Source organism: Salminus brasiliensis, chromosome 5 (assembly GCF_030463535.1).
Source record: "Salminus brasiliensis chromosome 5, fSalBra1.hap2, whole genome shotgun sequence".
In the NCBI taxonomy this organism is placed as follows: domain Eukaryota; kingdom Metazoa; phylum Chordata; class Actinopteri; order Characiformes; family Bryconidae; genus Salminus; species Salminus brasiliensis.
This window is the reverse complement of record NC_132882.1, coordinates 16,110,783-16,134,901: the sequence shown is the minus strand read 5'-3', so window position 1 is coordinate 16,134,901 and position 24,119 is coordinate 16,110,783. Positions and strand designations below refer to the sequence as shown.

The 24,119-nt window shown below is 40.3% G+C and overlaps 1 protein-coding gene across 1 annotated transcript in view; it reads right to left on the bottom strand.

Moving 5' to 3' along the window:
- The window catches only part of LOC140556091 (syndecan-2-like), a 27,821-nt gene extending 3,803 nt beyond the window's left edge, over positions 1–24,018 (bottom strand). Inside the window, exons 1-3 of the mRNA XM_072679605.1 lie at positions 23,592–24,018; positions 3,969–4,077; positions 563–723 (exon numbers count right to left, since the gene is read on the bottom strand). Of these exons, the coding sequence (XP_072535706.1) occupies positions 563–723; positions 3,969–4,077; positions 23,592–23,648 (327 nt within the window). The 5' untranslated portion in view covers positions 23,649–24,018. The remainder of the gene's footprint in view (positions 1–562; positions 724–3,968; positions 4,078–23,591) is intronic.
- Between the last annotated feature and the right edge of the window lie 101 nt (positions 24,019–24,119).

The window sequence follows — 24,119 nt, the reverse complement described above, 5'->3', positions numbered from 1 at the left end:
TGTAAACACTTAAACTATACAATCCAGCTGAAGGCAAAAAGCCCCTGAAACAAGAAGGAGCTAGCAGCACTACAGACATGGCATTGCGTTACTAGACAGAGCATTAGTGTTTATGGGAGTTAACAAAGGTTAGTAAGTATTAAACATGATTATTGCATTCAAGACTACATTCATTTGTCCAGTTCTTTACAGTGCTCCAAAATGGGGGACTATGTTTAAAAAGGGTTGTGATTCCTATATGGTTCCATTTTTTCCAATGTAATAGAAATGGTTTACAATTTATAGTCAAGTGGACACAAGAAAACAAAACCTGTGGTGAAATTTTCTACAGGTTACAGTGCAGAGAGCAAGCAGTGACAGCCTGTTATCTGACTCACACAAGTGCAATACAAAAGGAGACTCAACATGTCACTGTTTGTGGGCTTGTTTTTTCTTCCAGTTAAAGAGTCTAGGAGATATTTTGACATTCAGTGTCAAACTATGACAAGTGACAATAACACTATCAGAAATTTCTGAATAGGTCCACCAGTTGCAATCTTGCTGACATGAATTCTATATTCACCTCTGTGTCAATCTGGTTCTCCTCTGTGGTCTCAACAGTGGATTCAAACTCATTGAGTGAGGACGTCTCCAGGCTTGGACTGCTGGTCTCTGTGAAATGTTCAACAGGCTTCATGTTCTTCTTGCTAAGTGTCACCATATCCTCATCGTCATCACCGAAACCTGCATTGGGCATATGGACATAAAAGGTATTAAACTCTATTCATGTAAGCTATGCCCAAATTGATCCTGGTACTCCTTCTAATTAGCATATTCACATACTGGGAATAAAAGGGGTGGGGAACTGGAACATAAAAGGGGTGAACCCTTAGCCGATGCAGGGGTAAAATTGCACATACACAGCTTGTATAATATCCAAAGAAAGGCACGTAGGCTAGAGGACTATAGATCCCCTAGCACTGTGCGGAGGAGTAATGTAACTGTGCCTAAATGTTCAGTTGAAGTGTTAGTGATCATTTTATATTTATTTAAACTGCAGGTAATTTATTGGTGTTATGTAAGAGAACATACAGTATAATATCAGATTTTTACTGGTTAAATCTGCAGCCAGACAGCATGTGTACATCCTCATTAGTGAAAGTAAGACATATCAGTGTGTAGTATCAGTTTCTTCTGCTGTGTAAAGAAAAAACACTGGATTTGAACATAACAGAACATCTTTAGGATGCGGAAGAACGGGAGATTAACAGCATGAACATACTCCTGAATAATCTGTAGGAATTGAATGACAAAATCATGTCAACGTGGGCCTGCATGGTTCCAACATTCCAACAATGGTGTGACACAAATTATCTAAATATAACCTTACTTTTATCCTGTTAACTCAAAAGGATAAGTTTATTGGGGAATAAATAGATATAAGAGATATAACTGGGCATGGAGGCATACAGGTTCCCGATGGCATCCTGCGGCACATTTACCCACAGATGCTGCAGATGGGCCTGCAGAACCTGCACACTTGTAGGTCGCAGACGTTGGTGTTCCAGCTGGTCATATAAATGCTCAATTGGTGATATATCTGGCAACTGGGCAGGCCAAGGAAGTGTTGCAATCTGAGATATTCCTGGGAAACCCTTGCTGTGTGTGGGCGAACATTATCTTGCTGAAAAATGGCAGTTGGAAGCCCTGCCATGAGAGGCAACACGTGGCCGCAGCATGTCCTGCACATATTACCATGCTGTTAGTGTCCCTCGTATCACTACTTCGGGTGACCAACTGTTGTATGCGACTGCTCCCCAGATCATCACACCAGAAGTTGGGGCAGTGTGTCACTCCACAGCAAAGACTGGATTGAATCGCTCACCACAAGGCCTCCATACTCAAACCCAACCATCATAAAAAGTCATTGAGCACATTGTAGAGGCATGTCCAGCGGTCAACGATCACTCACCAAGAGGTACACAACCCATAAGTAGCCTCCGAGAGCCTTTCTACAGGGCAGTGGGGAGGTTTACATTTACACCCTCTTGTGGCAAGACCCAGGGTCTAATCAGACCTCACCTGTAGTCATTTACATATTTGCCTGAGACATAACTGCATGCCGATAAATCAGACATTTCTAATTCTAACTATAGAGTCATTGCCATTAGTGTAGAAGTTTTAGAGCAATGTAAACAGCCTAGAACATTCCAGATGCCTTACATACCTCTGATGAAATGATGCACATCAAAATTAATCTTCTCTGTAACTACATGCAGATGTAATTCATGTATATGGATGTAGAATAAATGCTTATGTAGTTTGTGCACATTGGTCTCTATACCACAGTAATATTAATGTTGTGCTTGATTGCAGAGAGAGGGAGAGAGAGAGAGAGAGAGAGAGAGAGAGAGAAAGAAAGAAAGAAACAGAGAGAGGGAGCTAATTCATTAATAATGCATGGTCCATGTATAGAGCAGACACCTGCTGCATAACCATGGTGGTCTTGGCTGACCGCGTTTGACCGCAGGTGAAACATCTGTGCACTTGTCAAACTGCTGCCATTGTCTAGCAGCCAGCAGGCAGCCCTTCTGCTAACAGTGGCCAAACAAAAGCACTCCAGTATTCTGGACTCACTGTTACAGGCTTAATGAGCTGTGCCAAACTAGCTACACTATATGACTTATCTGAGCCATTGTGCCTGAGACCCCAGCCATATTGAGTCATACTAATAAAAAAAATAAAGCTCAGATAAAGACACCTATCTGGTTGTGTGAGAACATTCTGAAGCACTGGAAGCCAAGCCCTAAAGCAGAGCTAATGATGAGGTACTAGACAAATGTTAACCAGAGTTCCAAACAAAAAGTGAATATACTGAAAATACTGCACTAAAAAGTACTAGATATGTGGGGTTCTCTGAAGGTTGTGTAACAGTCACATGATTTTTCACACAATGCTACTGTTATGATAATTCAATTCAATCCCCCCCCCCCATTTAAACTCAGAGTACATCGATAATGCATTTACAATGTAGCCGAGACAATCGTAAAATTTTGATTAAAAATAAAAACAAGACATTTGTATAGTAATTTTCAATAAGCAGTGGTGTGATGCACAATGGCATATGACCAGTAAGGCTTTCCAGACAGATGTAAAGATGTAAAAAGAACTTGGTAACAGGTAATTTGTACATTTGTACCATACCATATCATACCCTACCATGCTATGCCATACAATTCTCACCAATGGAACAGCACTTTTCTTCTTTTCAAATGGGATCATTCACAAGAAAATTATATGAACCGGCTAAGGATGCTCGCTAAAGGGGAAGCCTAGCTGAAAACACATGTATGCCTTAAAATAGTGTACATGACCAATGCTTTTAAAATATGATTGAAAGTAGTTTATGTTATACTAAAAAAAAAAAATAGGCAAAATCCCTCAACCAGTAGGTTACTACTGTCAAACACTGATGCTGTCCTATGATTGCACTGGAAAATAAGACAGTCAGTAAAATCTTGGGTGACGTCATGCTGTAGCTAAAACTGGAAAGGCTGAATTATACATTTGAGTTAACAGATATTTCATTTGCTATTCCACACTCAGCAGACGGGAGAGAGAGAGAGAGAGAGAGAGAGAGAGAGAGAGAGAGAGAGAGAGAGAGAGAGAAAGAGAGAGCAACCAGAGAGCAATTTGAGGTTGCAGAAACTGACAACTTACTATTTTAGGGATTATGTCCATGTTTAATTATGAGTAAAGGCTTTTGCTTGGTTAAAACTACATGTTTTAAAAGAACTGGACAAGCATGCCATGTTTAGGCATGTATGTTTTAATAACATCAGGTTGTTTCAAAATGATTTACAATACGTGTGTATGTGGAACTAATGACTTAACCTTCACGAGTAATCTTGTTTAAGAGAAAATCTGGACCAAAATTCCAGCAAATTCCATTTGAATAGTCGGGATAAAAAATAATATGTAGGGCGTACCTGATCCTGAGCCAGAGTTGAAGTCATCATCATCAACAGGATAATCACCTGACTGCTGGTCCTCCAAGTAGAGGTCATCAGTTATGACAGGCTGACCTGACACCAGCACCTGCCAGAGCAAACACACACAGACACACGGCATTCACATTGGCTTCATATGAAGCAGCCTTCATAACTGTGATGCTGAGAAATCCTACACAGCTGAAACTGTGTCATGATGACAGCCACTTCTTGAAACAGTTCCTAATCTACTGACAATCATCCTGCTTCCAGCCCACAGCTTAGAGTGCAACCCATAACATCTTCTGGATTGGATTAATGCCCAAAATAGCAAATGAAAAAAGAAAAAAAAAAACAAAAAAAAAAAACCACAATTTCATTTTTCATTCACAAGTCAAAATCCAATCAGCTGTTTTTCTCAAAACTGGCCCCTGTCGTTCTACTGCTAAACACAGCCTCTTGACTATGGTACAGCCACACTAGTCCATTAAAACAAATGAACAAACAAACAAAAGCTATTAAAAGTAAGTCTAAGTGTTTAAAGCAACATTATGTAGAAATTTGTATTTTTTGTTCCAGGGCTCCCCCTACAGGCAGGATGAACAGTAGAATGCACACTTTAAGACACCCCTCACAAGCATTGTCCTGCCTGCTTCTCCAGAGTTACATAGTGCAGTAAGCAGCAGGTCAAGCACACTATTCTCCATATTACAAGTCAGTGGATCAAGATTTGGAAGCTGTTTGCTTTAAGGTAAAAATGCAACATAATGTTGCTTTAAGTTAAAACATCGAACAAGCTTTCAAGAGTTACGGTAAAGATATTTTTTTAATCAGTCACACAAACAGTTCATACAAATACAGAACAAAATATTTAATATTCATACATGAGAATGTTGAATAATACATTTGTAGATTAGAGCCAAACAAAAGATGGAAGGTCTTTCGAACCTCAGTTTCCCTGGAAACCTCAAAGAAAGCAGGGGATTTTGACTTTTCGCTTTTAAACAAAAACAGTATGCAAGCTCCCTGACCTGCTGAAGCACTGTTCAACATCTGCCATCGCTCAAATTTGTGTGAAACAATAGGTTCCGTTGCTTCGACTCGAGTCAGAAGGAGCCTTTCAAGGCTGAGAGGGAGAGTGTGGATAAGAAGAAGCAGTCAAGCGCGCTTACATGCACACAAACACAGTGCGAGCTACCCATTGTAGTAGAGACTGTCATGAAGAGAAGCAGAGCGAGCTAGGTGTGTGTTCTTTAAACCTAGGAGCCTGTCTTTATTCTGTCTCTCCGCTCGCTTTCTGTCAGTGTGACAGCACCATACTGCCACCTTTTCAGCTTGCACAGAATATCAGGCCTTTTCAATCACATTATGCTTTAGAAAGTCTGTACGTGCAGGCAATCAGCCTGCTGACAATAGTGGGGGTGATGCTCTGTACACCTCAGCACTCGCGTGTTTTCCAAAATTTAAAAGGAGCGAGCGGTAAGGCAGACGTTAATTACATACATACACCACACAGATGCGCCTGTAAGTGTGAATCTATTCACAGAGCTGTCAGGCACTGACACTGATTTGACAAGGCTCGACTTGATTGCTCACTCATATGAAGAAATTAAAATGAGTGAATGCTGCAGAAGTACCTGGGTTTCTGCTTTCATTACTAATAAATCGTGTCTGACCATTGTGTAAGTGACAATTCCAAAGTGTCCTGTAACTGTAAATATGATTTGCACAACATTGAGAAGAGATTGAGAAGTCATTCTGCATTGCAAAAATGTCAAAATTCATAGTTTGGAAGAGATATTCTATTAAATATAAGATGAAGATGCATCTTGACCAGATGCCTTTGGTAGACATCAACAAGCTTCTGGCAGAATTCAGGTTTGATACTGGCGGAATTGGTGGAGGTAAACTTGTCACAGGTCCAACCTTTAAGCACAGTCCACATGCTGGTGCATCTCACATGCTAATTACTTTGCTTTATTATACAACCTCCTTTGGCCATCACTGTCTTGTTGGAACAGCCAACTGAATCCACATTTTCCAAGTCTAGCTGATGGTTTGAGGTCATGCTAAAGATTTCGGAGGTATTTCCCCTTCGTTATTCCGTTCACCTTGTGCAATGTACCAATTCCACTGGCAGCAACATGGTCCCAGATCATGATGCATGGCACCACCATGTTTGAAAAACTTCTGAACAAAACTTTAGCTATGGATGCTAATCAGCAGAAGTGTTTAATAACTTGGTGAATTAAAACTAAAGTCAAACAGATCTGGAGCCATCCTGTTATAAAAGCTATTTAAAGTCATGGTCTCTGATGACCAGAGCAAAAGCACTGTTAGTAGGCCCATTTTTTTACCATCTCCATAGAGATGGCTCCACACTGTTTTCACTGGCCATCGTTAAGTCTACCTACAGCAGTAGCCACGCTGGAAAAACCAGGCGTGCATATTTCAGGATTCGTCACCCTGGCGAATATGCAGAAGCCTGTAGGCAGCCTTTAAATGGAGGCTGTGCTTCAGTGAGTCATGAAACCAGCACATGAATTTGTGTTAGTCTCCAAAATGTCAGTGCGTCAGGCGGTCTCAGAAATCCACTTAAAATAAAACAAGAAGTCCAGTTTGCATTCTTCCAACAGCATATGAAAGTGTGTAAATCACTGGCACAGAAATTAAGCAGACCTTCTGATGAACTGCGTCATAAAGCATAAGACTCCTTGAGTCTTTCCAGACAGTTACTAGCATATGGGAATTTCAAACAAATGGTTGCACAACTGTGCAAATAAAAGCCAAAGCCAAAGCTTTTACTACCTGATGGATATGCAATATATCCAAAATTGTGGTGTGTCAGTAAGCAGCATCCACTTGAATGAAAGGGACAAATGAACCAATATATTGACAGGAACTGGAGATTTGTTATAAAGCTAAACATAGAAGTAATCTCACCAGATGGCTGTACAAAAAAAATAATTACATATCAGATTCATATGTGTACTTTTGAGTTGGTGTGCAAGAGGGATCAATCCTATTTTTCAAAGACAGAAAAGCAAGGGGGGCATGAGAGGGAAGTACCTATATATGTTAATCATTATCACAGCATTGGCAATAGTGAGAACTAGGAATGAGATATCGAATGTGGGATTTGTGAACTGATGTGGACATTCAATATCCAATATTTTTGATATTATAAAATGTACAAATTGGAAATACATGATATGGACAAAAGTATTGGGACAAAATGCTTTTGTTGGAGAAACTATCCAGGGAAGGCCATCTACTAGATTCTGGAGCATTGCTGTAAGGATAGGATTGTATTTAGCAACAAGAGCGTTACTGAGCATTACTGAGCCCAGGATATTGGATAATCACCACCCATTCTCATCAGAAAAATATTGTATTGTATGCTCCACAGCTCAATGCTGGGGGGATTTATACCCTCTAGCCCACGGCTTAGACATGGTGTCAATAGGTTCACGTTTATCTGCTCCAGAGGAACATCCAGCATTAAATAAAAGGTCCACAAACATATGGACATGTAGTGAAACTGAATTAGCATTACAAAGGAATACAAACAATTAAGTCTGTAAGGTTACAAATGCAGTAAAAATGAATAAATGCATGTATTTTAGATCACAAGTCCAGTTCAGTCACCTAAACATTCCGGTCTTCTGAAGTTCTCAAAAACCTTGTATCTCCAAAATGGCAGCTCTACAGGAGACGGAAATGCCCTTTTTAACTTCCAATGGAATTCAATGTATTTTTATTTGTTTTTATTTTTATTATTCCAAGCTATGTTGGAGCATTTCTATTGGTCAATTCAATACGAAACTGCAACACATAATAAACATGTCAAAAAGTGAAAAACAGTAAGATCATTTTTGTCTTTCATAAAAAAAAAAGATTGTATTAAAAATGTGTCTTCTTGAAATAAAACGATAATGTGAATTGTTGTAGCTTTAGCATCAGCAGATAAAGCAGCTTTTATGGGTTGTAGAGGAATCAAGGCATTAATGTACTCCAAAAAACTGTGTTGTAGGCCAATGTAGGCCAATATTTTCCCACATCACAATAATGGTTGGCTTGTATGCTTCAATGTTATACTGTATATCAATCACAAAACGCAATGATATAATCCCAATATGCTATTCTGACCATATTGCCCAGCCCCAGACAGAAGTTAAGAGGGTGCTGGCTGGAGTGTGTTGAATAACATCTCCCATTCCAAAACAAACTCCTGTCAGCCATATGAAGGTGAGAGTGGCATTCCTGAGCCCTGAGCTGCAGCACAAGCGGAGTATTGTGCTCTGGTCTGAGTCGCTCTCTTTCAGTGAGTGCCAGCGCTACAGCTGGACAGGAAACGCTAAAACTCACAGGCCACTCTCTCCTCTCTCCTCCAAACAGCCTGGCCAAACACTGTCAAACACCATCTTACTCTCGCTCGCTCTCTCTCTCCCTCCCTCTTACACACATACACACACACTGTTTCTCATTCTCTAACACATGCACACACACCATCACTGGCCCTGCATGTTACACACACACACACACATGCACACACACACGCAAAGCATCAAGCCTGTTACATGTGATCGCCAAGTCCCACAGCAAAAACAGAATGGAAGGACAGACCTGTTGGATGGACTTGGCCAGCCACGCTGAAAGTCCATAAAAGAGAAGAGGAGTGTTTGCTGCTGAGCAAAATGAGATGAATAATTCAGAGATAGAATACAACTGTGCTGCAAAATCTGTAACCCACCGATTTCCAAAGACCCTTACCTTCCAAACACTTAACCACTTAATTGTTTTTTGGTATGGGGAACGATGCTTTTTAATAATGATTTTAATCAAATCTGAATTAGAGATATTAGAGGATTAGAGGTATATTGTTATGGATGGACTTCACAATCAGGCCCATATCACTACTACCTTCCCTATCAGGTAAAATAAATGAATCCAGAGTGACTTTTGAAACATCTCACAAAGGTAGAATATAGGTGGAGTCTTGACCAATGATGGTCCTCTTATCAGTGTAGCATGAGCTTGCCTAGGAGGGGGAATCAAAGCCTAGTCTGCCACAGGGAAGCCACTATTGTTACCCACTACATTACACCAACCACAATCATTTAATGGACTGCAGCAGTTAACCTGATGCAATCCAGTAACAAATCTAGACTGAAACAGCACACACTCACACTGTGATGTCATGTTGTTAGCTGTGTGTTCTTCACATGGGCTAGTAGAGGAGCTATAGAGTAGAATAGTGTCATACAATGGTGTTTAACAATGAAAGCATTCTTTTAAATGTTCAGAATGAAACATTTAAATAAGTGTTTTTACATAAATAATATCAGATCAGTAGATGAGAATATTTTCACTGTCCAATAAAAAAGTAAGAGCCCATTTCCAGTACTTTACAGCATTTCTATTGGTCTATTCATCCTGCATACTTTACACAGTGTACAGAGCAGATACATGTTCAAACCATGGAGAAAACTACAGGTTTTTCATTGGACAGCAGAAATGTGGATCTTGGTTTTATGCTCCATGTGCTGTCCACCTTTGGCTTATATGTTGGTCATTGTCATTTCCTTTGCCCGTCCAGTCCTTAGTGTTTCCACCTGCCTCGTTTATAACCCAGCAATCTCGTTATCCTTTTCAGGTGTTCCAGATTGTCTGTTTAGTGCTTATCATATTAGTTTTATGAAGGAGAAGTCAATACAGTTTGTTTGAGAGCTTTTTAACCACAGAAGCATCATATTTGTGAAAGAGATGTGAGTGAAGAAACCTCTAAAGAATTTAAAGGTTCTTTGCACTCACATCTTTTTTAACAATGCTCAAAGAACCCTTTTTTTTAAGCTTTTATTTAAGATCTTTTAAAACCTTGTCTTGTTCTGTTTGCATCAGTGTTGGGGTCATTTTGTTAGAACAGCTGACATGTCATTGAAAGGCTACTGACTAAGGTCAGACAAGTTATTTAATACATTATCTAAATGGAGTTACAAGTGAGATACAATTCTAAAATGCAGAATATCAAAAACTGAATCAAATCAAATGGTGAACCAAAAATGAGATGCACCATTTGATCCCTAATAAAAAAACAGTAAATAACATTCAGTATTAATTCTACATTCTATATTTGCTGCCTTTTTTGGAAGCACAGGGTGATTAGCTAACTTTTAGCTGCAAATTAGACTGGTAATTTTTGGTAATTTACTGTGGTCGGGGCGCTCTATTATAGTCACTCTGCCAGATGTGGCACGCTACACCTAAGACCTGACAGGCCAGACATCCAAACCACAGATGAGTGTCTAGAGAGCTGAGCTGCAGAAACAAAGTGGGGAGTTTTTCAGCTTCAGGCTGCAGCTCAAGCCCCTCTGGCAGGCCTAAAATGATTATTACACTCCACATATTCCCTTCACACATTCCAGCCTGCATTCGCTGCTCTTAATGTAATCACAATATGAACCAGACTGCTCTGCTGCCTTTGAAATCCTTCTCAATACCCTGTAGGCCTGCCAGTGTTATTTCACTGATCTGTTTCGCTCTAGCAACTGGACGGATGCTGCAGATCTTTCACTACATTCAGACGCGTATTACATGGCAGAAAAGCTACACGCTCATCTGCCGCAAAGTTGGACAGCAGCAAAGTCCATAATATAATCTGTCTCTGACTTGCAGGACACACTGTATCAGTCCTAGACACAAACAAAAGCAACTTCTTTAACAGCTACTGATTTACTTACCTAACAATGAATCAGCCGGCACAACGTGCACTATATCGATATTTAGTTGACTGCTGTAATCACTCATGTATAAACTATGACACTGAACGTCTCTCTGTCTTTCTCTCTTTAATTGATTTCTGTAAATGGATTTTTGGCTGATATTCAGAAAAGCAGACAGCTGAACTATAATGCTGGTGAATACATGGCAAACGCCATCCATCCACACGAAGAGTCACTTTGAATGAAGAGAAATCAATACTGTAGCACAATAAGCAGTGGGAAAGAAGTGGAGTGGTGTACATTCATTATTGCGAGGGAGCTGAATATGTGAAATGTGAAGCAGTCACACTCAGCTGCTTCCCTCCTCATCTACTCGCATGGCCAGGTACAGTCTCCCAGAGTCATGTCTTACACACATATGGAGACATAGAGAGAGAATCAATATCAATATTCACAAAGTCACTTTACAACTTTACAACTCATGTAATAAAAGGGTAAAAGCTCAGAAGGGTAAAAGTCTTACTGTTCTGATTCTATACGTCCAGTTTCCATCTAGAAATATTTGAATACAGGGACATGACAAGATTTGAACATCCTGGCCAAAATCTCTGGTACTGTGAATAGTTCCAAAAAACGTCCAAAGGCATACATTTAAAGATCACATGTTTCTTTAATACTTTACACAATATTACTTTTTACAGTTTACAGTTACTATTTACAGTTTCAAAATAACAAAAAGGTTCGGTGAGATTATTGGGCAGTCTTACCATTCAGCTCTATTGAGGTCCATCAACAGATTTTTGATGATGTGTAGGTAGGGGTACTGGCCATGGCAAAACCTTCAGCTTATGCCTACTGAGGTAGTCCACAGTGGATTCTGAGATGTGTTTAGGGACTGTTTTACAGTCTAACAGGTGCCATAGCTGCAGTTTCTTAACAACATTACAACTGAGGAAACTGCTGAGCACACTTTGATATCTTGCAGACCTCTCCTGTATTGTGGGCAGCTGCTTAGAGGAGTCCTAGAATGCTAACACTAATTATTAGGACAAGGATTGAGGAGCTTTGAAAATCACCTGGCCTGTTCTAAGGATGACTGGGATAAGCCATAGCCCTAACAAGCTAATTAAGGTTTGACACCTTGGTAAAAGTTATCTTTCAGTTCAAACTTTTGCATGGTGCACTACCTATTTTCACTCAAGCCAATTTATACAAAACTAAAACAATATACCAATCTTACTGTTTTACCATTAAATGTTCTGCCTGTTGGAGATCTGTTCCTCTTCTACTCACTTAACAATTCACAGTGCCAGGGTGACCAGATATTTGCATGCAACTGTATGTGCTGTCAAAGATGTTGTTTTAAGAAAACATTAGGTGTTACATTCTTAATGACACTTTAGTAATCCTCCAAACCACCCATAGTAGCCCAGCTGCCTGTGTTTTTATGCTGTGATTTCTTCCCTATCAGTTGGGCTCCAGTCCACCACCCCCTGCCCCCGCCCCCGCCCCCGCCCCCCAAGGCCCCTGCAAAATGAGATTGTGTATACAACAATAACTTTTTATCCATTTCCAATTAGAACAAAATATCTTCTCTTCTACTCACAACACAAAATGTAGAAAGATTGGTCATTATCTGTTATCTGGAATTAAAAACCATCATTCCAAAAAATGTAACAGTCCATCCAGAAACCCAGTGTTTGTAGTAGAGGGAGAGAAACGAATGGCTGCATTGTACTGGCTGTACATTTTTTGAATGTTGTGCTCTTAAAGTGTGAAGCAGGCATGCAGCACTGCAGTGAGGGTGAGATCTATTTACCAAGTGTGAGAACGCAGATGTGCCTGTGAGCTGCTGACGTTCATACACACACACACACACACACACACCACGTGCTGGCACACATGCACACTAGCACGGAACTGCACTCATACGCATACATACACACATGAACTGTGTACACACAGGGCACATTAGGCAGCCATCAGTGTCCAAAGTGAAGCAGAGTGGCCATGAATGCAGCCATTCAGACCACAGGCATGTGAGCTATTCTTAATATGCCTTCTCAAACACAGGTGCTGAACAGAAAGAGAGAAAGAGCAAAAGAAAGAGCGAGAGAGAGAGCGAGAGACAGCTACAGTCAGCTAGCATGGTGCTTTATCGGGTAAAGGCCCCTGATTTAAAAAGCAAAAACAGCAGAAGGCAGGATTTCGTTAAACAGTAAAGCATCTGTGGAGCAGGTGAATCTGATGGAGGCTGAAAGTTCATGGCCTGGTCATTACTTTTTATTTTAAACAGATTTATAAAAGCTACCCGAACTCAAACAGGAGCTCTTTACAGCCATTGTTAAACGTTTTAACTTTAAGGCAGCATTATGCAAAGAATTGGTCTTTTTTGCTCATGGCCTTCCCCCCAAGGTCGCACTTTGAGCCTCCCTACGTATAGTGGTACACAAATTTTCCAAGCTAAGAGAAACAGAACCCGCATCTGAAGTGAAGAAAGCATGTGGACTGACATGTTAAAGTAATATTACAGGATTTTTTAATATGATGGGTTACACAGTGTTGCACAGTTTTCACAAGGCATGTCCAGCCTGCTTAACTAAATCTGCACAGTGCAGTTAACAACGCACTAAGCCCGGAGTACCGGAGGTGCTATTCTCTCTATTACAGGTAAGTGGAGCATTAACATAAATTAGATAGCTTAGATAGATTTAATTTTATTCTCATTGCTTTGTACAAGACCAAGACCATGGAATGCAGTTAGCAGAAGTGCAAATAGTAGCATTGTGCAAATATTTAAATATAAATATAAACATTTAGATATGAATATAACAGGTGCAAAAATGACAGTATCGTGCAATGACAGACAGTGCGAAAGTGGCAGTATTGTGCAATGACATGGTGCAAAAATGTCAGAATAGAGCAGTAACAGACACTACAAAAATTGTAATATTGTGCATATATAGAACAAAGTGCAAGAGTAAATGATAAATAAAAAATAGGGAACTACTGACATATGAGTAGTGCATTATAAGTATAATGAGTAAGTAAAATGATTATAAAGCTGTTCTTTTAAAGGAAAAAAGCTACATACCGTTGCTTCAAAGTAGTGGTCCCCACCCCCACCCCTTATGGACATCTACCCTCCTGCAGGTTTCACCTCCAACCCAAATCTAGCATCTCACTCTGCTAGCTTGTTGGTGACCACTATTCTAAGTGCCTTCAGAGTGGATACATGGGATTACATGGAAACATATTGAGGGTGTTTTCACATCTGCACCTTTTAGTCCAGTTAAATCAGACTCTAGTCAATATAGGAATACAGAAGAAAACAACTGAACAACTTGCCCAAATAATTACTACAGTTATGAACAAATGCCATCTCTGCCGTTGCTCCATGTTAAATTGCACAGAAATAGGCACCAGTCCGAAACACATACAAGGTCTTCCTGTATTGATTTTCTTGCTCCCTTCCCAGACAGATCTGACCAATAAGCGTAAATAATGTTCTCACATGGTTTGTTGCGACGCATTTTGGTGCACTTGGATTTTTCCCACAAAGAAGAACAAAGAAGAAAACACTCCAAGTTTAGAAAAGCAAACAAAGTATAGATGTGGAAAACACCCTGAAAGGATGTGACGTAGTAAAGGCCTGCAATATTTTGTCCCAGACCAAGTCCAATTTCGTTTTGCTGCATTACAAGAACTCACCTGGAACAGTGACTAGTTTCAAGATATCCAGTACAAACACTATATGATTAGTTAGGGCTAGGGTGAAGGTTAGCTCATCCTAGGCAAACATTCTGATAAATCATTTTTTAAATCATTATCATGCAGCCCTAAATAGAGCTGAGTATAACATTGCATTGCACAAGTTACTTATTAGTTGAATTAAAAAAAAAATCCATACTGAATTTCTGTACTGTACTAAATAGTCTTAGTCTTAGTATTTATAAACCAGTAGGCATGCTTGCTCCAAATTCGAGATTGCTGGCTGAATTAGTTTCTATTATTAAAGTGTGTGCTTCCTGATTGGGTCTGAAACCCACTGTGGTCAGTAAATACTTTTAACCTGTTTTTTTTGTTGTTGTTTTTTTTTGCTTTTGAAAAAGTCAGAGCACAAACATGACCAACAGGTAGATCATTCGGTCAAAGCAGTACATCATGCGTACATGATTGTTCATGTTAGCACCTGGGGCGTGTGCAGGCTTGGAGAATTACTCTACTGAGCTCAGGTGACACAGCAGCCTATACACAGCACACCTGGCTACTGCGAAACATGACACACACACACAGTGCCCACAATCACTACAGCTCATTTTCACACCTGCGCCTGAATATTAGATGGCGAACTGACAACATGACGGCTGCTAAAACACAAAAGCAGACAGGGTGTCTATTTCATAAGTGCGATAAAATGTGAATCTCATCCTGCAAGTGACAATATACAGTTCATAATGATCCCACAGCTGTCAAGATCAGCCAGTGAAATGTACCATTTCAATTAATCGTCAATGACCGATAGATGATACTGTACATTTTACATTCTCTCTGCCTGGTGGACAAGCCTTGGTGTTTTTATTCATTTGAAAAGATTCCTTTTCTCACATTTGTCAATTTTTTGTGAATATTTATCGTTTGGCCTCTTTTACAAACTCTGATTACTCAATTATTAATCAAATCCAAATTGATCAGCAAATTACTCAATTTCTAATAAAATCAACAGTGACAGTCTGAAATTATACACAACATTTAAGTCTGTGGAGTGTCCTCTCTGTATCCTCTCTGAGTTGCTGGAACTAGGCCAAGCCAGTCTCTGTATGTATGGATCACCACACTCAGATGGGCTTTCAGGAAACTCATTTTCAACAGCTTCTGAGGAACAATACAGGAGTACTCAGTATACGGCAGTACTCTCTACCTTTGCACCGCAGGTTTTGCTCTCACATTTGCAATGAGCTATAGTTAAGGAAGCATACATCTCTAGACAGAGTTAGAGTGACTTGTGTCAAATAAAAGTGAAAAATAACTATTAAAGAGAGCAGGTGTTATGTCGGGTGGGGCGGGGGCAAACAGAAAAAGAGAAGACAGAGGAGAGTGAGAGAGGCTGAATAAAAAACAAAAAAACAGTGAGAGACTAAGGGGAGGGAGGGAGAGAGAGAGAGAGAGAGAGAGAGAGAGACTAAAGACAGATGGACGTGAAACTAAAGAGACAGAGAGACTAAAACAGACTAAAGAGAGAGGAAAGGGAAAGAGACTAAAGTAAGAGAGAGAAAATAAAAAGAAAGAGAAAGAGTGAGACTTGAAAGAGGCATAAACAGAAACTAGAGAGAATAAGGAAAGATGAAAGAGATAATAAAGAGGAAGACTAGGGAGACATGAAAGAGACGAGAGAGAGACCAGACATAGAAGCTAATCACAGAACTAAAGAGAGACAAGACAGAGAGACCAGAGAGCAAGAGAGACTAGAGCGCGAGAGAGACAGATAGAGGTGCAGTTAGTTGGAACTATATAACACAAGACCAAATAAAAGCCAAATCTCTCTACAGCTTGACCTGCATCTATACAACCCTGTCCTCCTGCAGCTGAAAGCTTTTAGCAAAAAGCCTCTACAGAGGAACAAAGAAAACCATCAACACAAAGTCCTTCACTAGTCAAAAATAAATAAATAAATAAAAAAAGCAAACTCAAATGTACCCAGCACTGGGCTCAGCGTTATCTATCAAGCACTTCCCCAAGATCTTTTCACACTGGAATTGGGTAGTGCCTCATGATACATATTCCGGAAATTAACATGCCACTGGCGGAATGATCAGCTTCTCTGCATGGAACGGGATGTGCTGAATGTCTTCCTCTTTCCTCTTTTCCAGAACAACACATTTCAGTAAAGTCAGATATACCAATCAACGTTGTTAGTCATGGGGAGTCCAGTAAATGTGTGTTTTCCACACATTCCTGGCTTAGCACAGTCACTGTCGAATTATGAAAACACGCTTCTGCATCAGAGGAAGGATGAACATCTGCACTGTACACAAAAAACATCTGGCGTGGAGGTGTCTGTTGTCAGGACCAAAAAAGCTTCCTCCATATATGGAGTGAGTGGAGGCCTGAGGAGTCACACGTCAGCCACTCCCCCCTACTCTCTGTCCACAGCCCCACTAAGTCAACATGCTTGTGTAACGCAGCCAGGAGAACTTATGGAACGAAAAAACACTTCTGGGAAGAAAACACAGTGACCTATCCAAATAAAACCAAACCATGGGATATCAGTAGGATCTACTGATCCTGTTCACTAGAGTAAAAAATTAGATACTGTTCAGGTCTGAGGAAACAATAGCTCTACATGCTTGCATTAGGTACTGAATTTTGAATTAGAATGTAAACTTTACATCAAGAAACCATTTTGCAGAAAACTTGTGTCAAGTTTCAAGAATATGTTTGCAGGTTTCAACTACTACTTATATAAGTTGATTGCTAATGTAACTGGCCAGCAAGAACAGCATATAGTGCTGTATACCATATACAAGTAATGTGATTATCACCATCTAAATTCCTGAATGCAGCAACGCCTCCCTAAACCATTACACTTCCACCACCATGCTTTACAGTAGATACTATGGGTTTTTGTCCCATATAACTAGGCCTTTATCAGCCAAAAAGCTTCAGTTAATATCAATCTATACAGAACACATTGTTCCAGAATAATCAAAATGCTGCTTGGTAAGACAAGCATTAGTAAGCAAAGGTTTCCGCCATGATATTCTGCTACGTATCCCATTCTTTCCCAGTGTCCATTGCTGAGGTGAGAGAGGCATGACATGAATGATTGAATGAAAGTTACACTTATCTAGCAGGTTTCTAATACCCAAGGACGCAATCTCACAGGAACACAGTCCTTTACTCAGCACTCAACCAACACACACTAGCGAGAAGTAGCAACCAATTGCACACAGAATTGCACTGAACACTGGGTAGGGGGATTAACTCAGGACAGAGTGCCAATCCATATCACTAAAGATACACTCATTACACACACCAGGAGGTTTTTTCTTTTTAAGAATAATCAATTCACCTGATCTCCACGTTTTTGGACTGTAGGAGGAAACTGGAGTCTCCGGAGGAAACCCACAAGGACAAAGGGAGAGCATTGAAACTCCGCCCAGATAGGGACTTGAACCCAAGATCCCAGCACTGAGAGACATTGTGCTGACCAATGCTGTTCGCAGCTTCTTTCTCACTTCTTGAATGACTTTTTGCCTTGCTCTTGGAAAGATTTTGGCTCGGATTGTAGTTCAATGGAGCCCTAAAGCCTCAGAAATGGCTTTGCAACCTTTTGAACCCCCCTAACGCAGCAAGGCTTATTACACACTAAGGCGTATTACTGAGTGACTACAGGGACTCCCACATAAACTGGTGGGGCTATTTTTTTTGTAAAAGAAGTTTGTAATAACATTTTCGGCCCGCCGGCAGCCCATAGGCTTTTTAAGGGGTCTCTCAGGATTAAGGTCTTCAGGGTCTCTCAGGGTTCTCTGTGGCATTATGTCTCTAACTGAACAACCTAACCGATTTGCTGTTTTTTGTTTTTTTTTAAGTGACTTAAAAAGCCTGCGGTTAAATTTAGATTGGACAGGCCTGACCCAGACAAACCAGAGTCTGTTCCAGCAGTCTGAGTTAGGAAGAACATCTGTAAACTATACTTTAAAGGAAAACAAAAGGGTGTTAAGCAACTTTTGGGACAACAGTGGTAGCATTTAACCTCTAAATCAGTTGATGAAACTTAGCATAAACAGCGCTTTCCTCAAGAATGTATGAATTATGCAATAAAGTGTACTATAACACAACAGTGAGAAATTGAATAACATTATCAATAGTAGGAGTATTCAAAATAAGCACCAGCATCATTAAAACTGCAGACAACTCTAAATGAACCTATCCACATGAAAAACTATACTTTGTTTTCTGTCTGCACTGAGTGAATTGCTCGTACGTTCATTAAATGGTCTTTAGATTCTTGCTTTTCTGTAATTTCAGCAGCCACGACCACAATGTTAACCACAGCTGTGCCCACCTCTGCAGCACATAGCTCCCCCACAACCCTCACCTCACTGCTGAATACTTATTCAGCTCTAATGAAAGTCCTTATGAAGTGAAACCAGAGTTGGGCTGAGTGAGCGCTGGAAGCAGACGACACGTCTCCTCTCCTTCACCCGAGCTTTTCTTGCAGCCCTGCTTACCGCTGCACTCACAGCTGCGCCCCAGCCCCCAAAATGTTCCCTCACAACTTTCCATTTGCTCAGCTAACCAAGAGTTTGAGGAATGAGAGCGAGGGAACCTTAAGCCTCTTCTCTGCACTACTGTTTTCATCTCAAAGATCCTTCCATTTAACAAACATCTCCATTTCACAGCTCTCTTCATTCACGGTTTGTATATGCTGTCGCCCTCTTCCAGACGCTGGCCATATTGGAATCTGTTTATGAAAGGCCTAACAGGGCTGAGCTCTGTTTACAAAGGGCCTCGCATAACAGTCTCACACATGTGTCATAACTTGTGTCACAACAGTATGTACACATTACTTCCTATCATGCAGGGCTATGCAGTTAATGCGGGCGCCTCTAGCATTCCTTTCAGAGCTTAAAGTAAACTCCACCGTACTCAAGCAGCAAGGCCGAAATTTAGTATGTCGTTTCTTACTGTGATGTCAGTTTGGAAGAATTTAGCCAAGCTTTCCCAGCCGCTCCATAGCTGGACTAAATGAGCTATGGTCATGTGGTGTGGTGATGTGGCGGCACTGGGGCAAAAAAAAACTAAAAAACAACAACAACACAGAGAGTGCTGAACAACAGAACATCAATACTGTCACTGGTGTCACACCATAATACAGATTTCATTTTTAGTGACATTCATGATTAACAATTAGAATTAACGATTATGTCTAAAAAAATTAAGATGTTTACTGACCACAACACATTACAAACTAATCAACAAGCATAAACATTATAAACCAAAACCAATTCAGGCAGCCAATCAACAGTCTAGACTGTAAGCAAGCATGCCAGACACATTTCTTGACTCAATTATGTAAAAAGTGACTATTTAGGTATAGAAACTCTGTACTGACCAACAGAAGTATTACTGTTTTTTTTTCTCAATTTAAAAATGACTGCCTTTTATTGATGGTATGCTGGAGTTCTACACCACTGCTGCAAACACATCATGCTCTCAGCTCCTCCACATGAACAGCTATACATGTGCATTTGTTGGCAAGCTGAAGTGAAAGAAGCAACGGACTGACGCAGTTGTTTTGCACACTCAAACAAAGTTATATTTAAATGATTTAAACATTTAAATCCTAAATAGTTCTGAAAATGTGGTGCGAGACTGAGGAATGCATACAGTAGTGTGTAAAGTTCCCTGTAGGCATTTTACACTTGTTAATGAGTCATACAGCCATCAGAGCAGTCAATATATTACTTTATTTTAGTCAACTTAATTGATAATAACTGTTAATGACCCTTAAATGCAACTCAAAAGAACGTCTTTAAAGCAACATTAAGGCTTCATGATTAATCTATTCAGTAAGTAAAAGCAGCTGGGACAAACAGAGCAAAATATCCCAGCACAGTCAATATGGTTCAAATTCCACCACAGCCAAATGTTATACCAATGTTTGCCTGGGAATGAGAGCAAATTCAACTTTTCCCATAAACTGCTGGTTATGCAAGGTTCTGCCATATAGAGTTTGAATATTAACATATGTAACATATGATGCTCAGATGCTCCTCTGGGCTTCTTTTTTTTTTTTTTTACCTTATCTGAAGACTAAAATGACTGAAATTCTATCTCATAAGGTAAGGACGTGTGATATGAAAACCCAGACAGAAACAATGACTGCTCTAAACAGAAAAAAAACAGTAGATAAGACAGTAGATAAGAAACTGCCCCCCCCCCCCAACTAATTTGCTCTTTGCCAGCTCTGTCCTCATTGCACAACAAGTCCAGTTCTAATTAGCTTGGCTAGGTAAAGGCCAGCACACACCGCCTTCAAAGAGGCTGAAGGCTGCCAGCAAATCTTTCCTAAAGGTTTCCTTTTCCTAAAGCTCTATGTATATATGGCATCACTCTGCTTGGGTATGTGTGTACCATTTGAGGGAAGAGTGTATGCTTGACCTTTTGAATATTGATGAAGAGACTATTTACTCAGTATAAATGATTACCAAGCAGATAACGCCACAGACATAGCACAACTTGTTTTTCCTAGGTTGGGGTCAAATTGTGAAATGCCTTGAACTACAGAAAAGGACAATCACCTAAGTTTCTAAAAACCACACTGGCTCTGAAACTAGTACTAAAATATCAAAATACACTGTGACCAAAAGTATTCAGACACCTCTTCTAGTTAGTGAATTCAGCTACCCACTGCTGACACTGTTTAACTGTGCAAGCACATCTTGTATTATTGTTAAAGTAATTATCATAGCATTATCAACAGAATAGAGCACGCTGGACCAGCCAAGCATCAGCCTAAGGTCACCAAGCCCAACTGCAGGCACTGGCTAGAGGGGTATAAAGCTCCCAACAATGGGCAGTGCAGCAGTGGGAAACTGAGTGTTGCTAAATGCAATTAATTCTAGTCCAATTCTAGTCTAGTCCAAGGAGGATCAAATTCTCCATGAATACCCATGATTTTGGAAAACACATTGGATGAGCAAACATTTGGACATATAGCGTACTTTGAGTATTTCTACAAAATACCTTACATTTCCTCTATACAACTCCAGGAACTCTTTTACATCTTTATAAATAATCTGTGAGATTTTTCCCATTTTGGTGACGTAAAGAGGAAACTAGGAGTTTTTATTGCTTCCTTTTTTTTTAAAGCTTCCATGATGATCAGGCTTTGCTGGACAAAAGGTAATTAACACATAGATGTGTCCAGAGGCAACCCATAAATTGCTTCACTGCACTTTAAATGCCGCGTTCCTAAAGAGAATCAATGTAGGTCTTCTGCCTCATAACAGAGCTTTGACACAGCACTGAATAAGCAACAGACAGGAGAAAAAAAGTTTGGAGAACTGAGACAAAAATCAGAGATACAGGTTATATGAGGCCTTTGGGACTCAGCACATTCAGGACAGAGCTCGAGTTGCACTTGATCTCTGTGGTTTGGCTGAGAAGTACTGTCCAACCAGATTGAGTTCATTAGGCATAAAGTTTCTCACGTTCTTCAATGCAATGTGACAATTTACAATAAAGCATCTTGTATTAAACTGGATTAACTATGTCCAGATGTATTTAGACACATCTTTAATTAGTGAATTTAGTTATTTATTCCATTACGCACACCCTGTTCATACAATCCCCATATAAATAGGACTGCCACAGCCATACATAAGCCTAAGGTCACCATGCCCAATACCAAGTGTCAGCTAGAGGGGTACAAGGTAGGGGTGGGCAATATGGCAATGTTTTATCTTTTCTTGATACATTTTGTTATTGTGATGCACCACATGCTTTTAGGATAATATTGTGGGTATCGTTGAGTGCATTTTGTCCTGTTTAATTGGATGAAGTAGAAAAAAATAAAAAAATTAAAAATCACAAAACTCTGTGTATGTGAGAGTACTTGAATCTGCAGATACTGGATTAATTTGTAGGCATGATAAAATAATGTGATAAATATTGTAATAATTGTGAGTTTTACCATATCGCCCAGCCCCAGTACAAGGCCTCCCCAACATCTGGCTGGTTCATCAAAACTCAGTACCTAGCCTCAATAATTCTCTTGTAGCTGAACGCAATCAAATCATCATAGCAAGAGTCCAACTTAAAGCCCGTCCAGAAGAATATGAGGCCGATACCCCACAACTACCTTTGACTTTTAAACTTTTGCACACAGACTGAATGAATGTATAAGCAGTTGGTCACTGAAGCTGTACGAGTTTTGATCCAAGCCTGATGACTAATCAGCTCCATCAGCTGGTGACTGGTGACATGCAGAACTAACGTCATCAGCATGTAGCTCACTGTAGAGTACATCCAGTCTTGCATGCACTGCTGGTAGTGTTTAAATATATGTCTACGATGCTTTCCACTTAACATTAAAATCCCTCCGTCATTTCCCTTTCTTTTTCCATTACTGGTATGGTCGGAGTATGGAACACTCCTGGGTTGCCAGATGGACTGAACTCAGCAGTGTGGAAGCTAACCACACAAAAAGAGCATTTGCAAAGAACAATCTGGACTGTGGGTCATGTTGAAAAACCATGGTGTAACAACAGCAAAGACTAGTCTGCTCAGATTTGGTGAAGTTAGCTGTGTGGAAACTTTCCCTTATGGAAAAGATCTATACTGATACTCTCAGGAATCCTATGAGAATCATATAGTAAATATAGACCCTATATTTTACAGGATACTACACGAGCAGGATTCTTAAAAACCAAGAGTTATGTGATAAACCATTTGCCTGGATCAACTTTAAATGACTTTTCATATACAGAAGAAAAAAAGGGCATAACCCAAGAATGCAGGAGATCAGTAGGGGTGTATAAGCTATTACAGGCATCTTGTGCAGCACTATAGCTGTGGTCGTATACAATATTGTGAATATAATAATCTTCTCCAAAATGCACATTTCATAATTACACAGTAATCTGCTATTCCACAGGACACACATAAAAAAACATAACATACACTTCTTCTGCCTGAGTTCTCCCAACTTTTCACCAACAGGAATGCAGTTCTCTTGGCTGCTAAATCTATCAGGACCATTCATCAGAAACAAACACATCTGAAGTTATAGCAAATTGAGACGAACTGAGATGTTCTGAATAATAAATGACTGTATTACACCAACACCTCAGATCTTATCAGCATGTCGAATGAGTCGCTTGGCCAAACTTACCCGTTCACCCCAAAAGCAAAGTGCCCAGAGAGTTAGCAACATCCACACGCTCCTCATTATTCCTCCTCACACGTCTCAGCAGCTCGGGAAAGAAACGCTGCTTCAGTCAGTCAGTCGTGTGTGTTTCGCTCTTTTTTCGTCGCTTCTTGGGGTGTTAAATCTCCCTCTCTCTCTCTCTCTCTCTCTTTTTCTCTCTTTTTCTCTCTCGTGTTCAGATTTACTCCCAACAGTCTGATCAGGTTTCTGTTTAATACTGACAGACGCTTTCGACGACGATTCCCCTTCGTCTCCTCAAACAACTTTTCCTGACCTGGAGGTGTGGATCAATCGGATGCTGGCGCTCAGGCTGGCAGTGGGAAGCCCTGCCTCGTTGGGGTAGATCCGCAGCTCAGTGCAGCTCGACACAGGATGACAGAGAGCGGAGTGAAGCAGGGGCAGTTTAGGGAGTAGGTGGTGGGTGGGGGTGGCCTGCTGCTGCTGCTGCTGCTGCGTCAGGACTGCCGCGTGCTTAGCGTTTGAGGAGGCCTG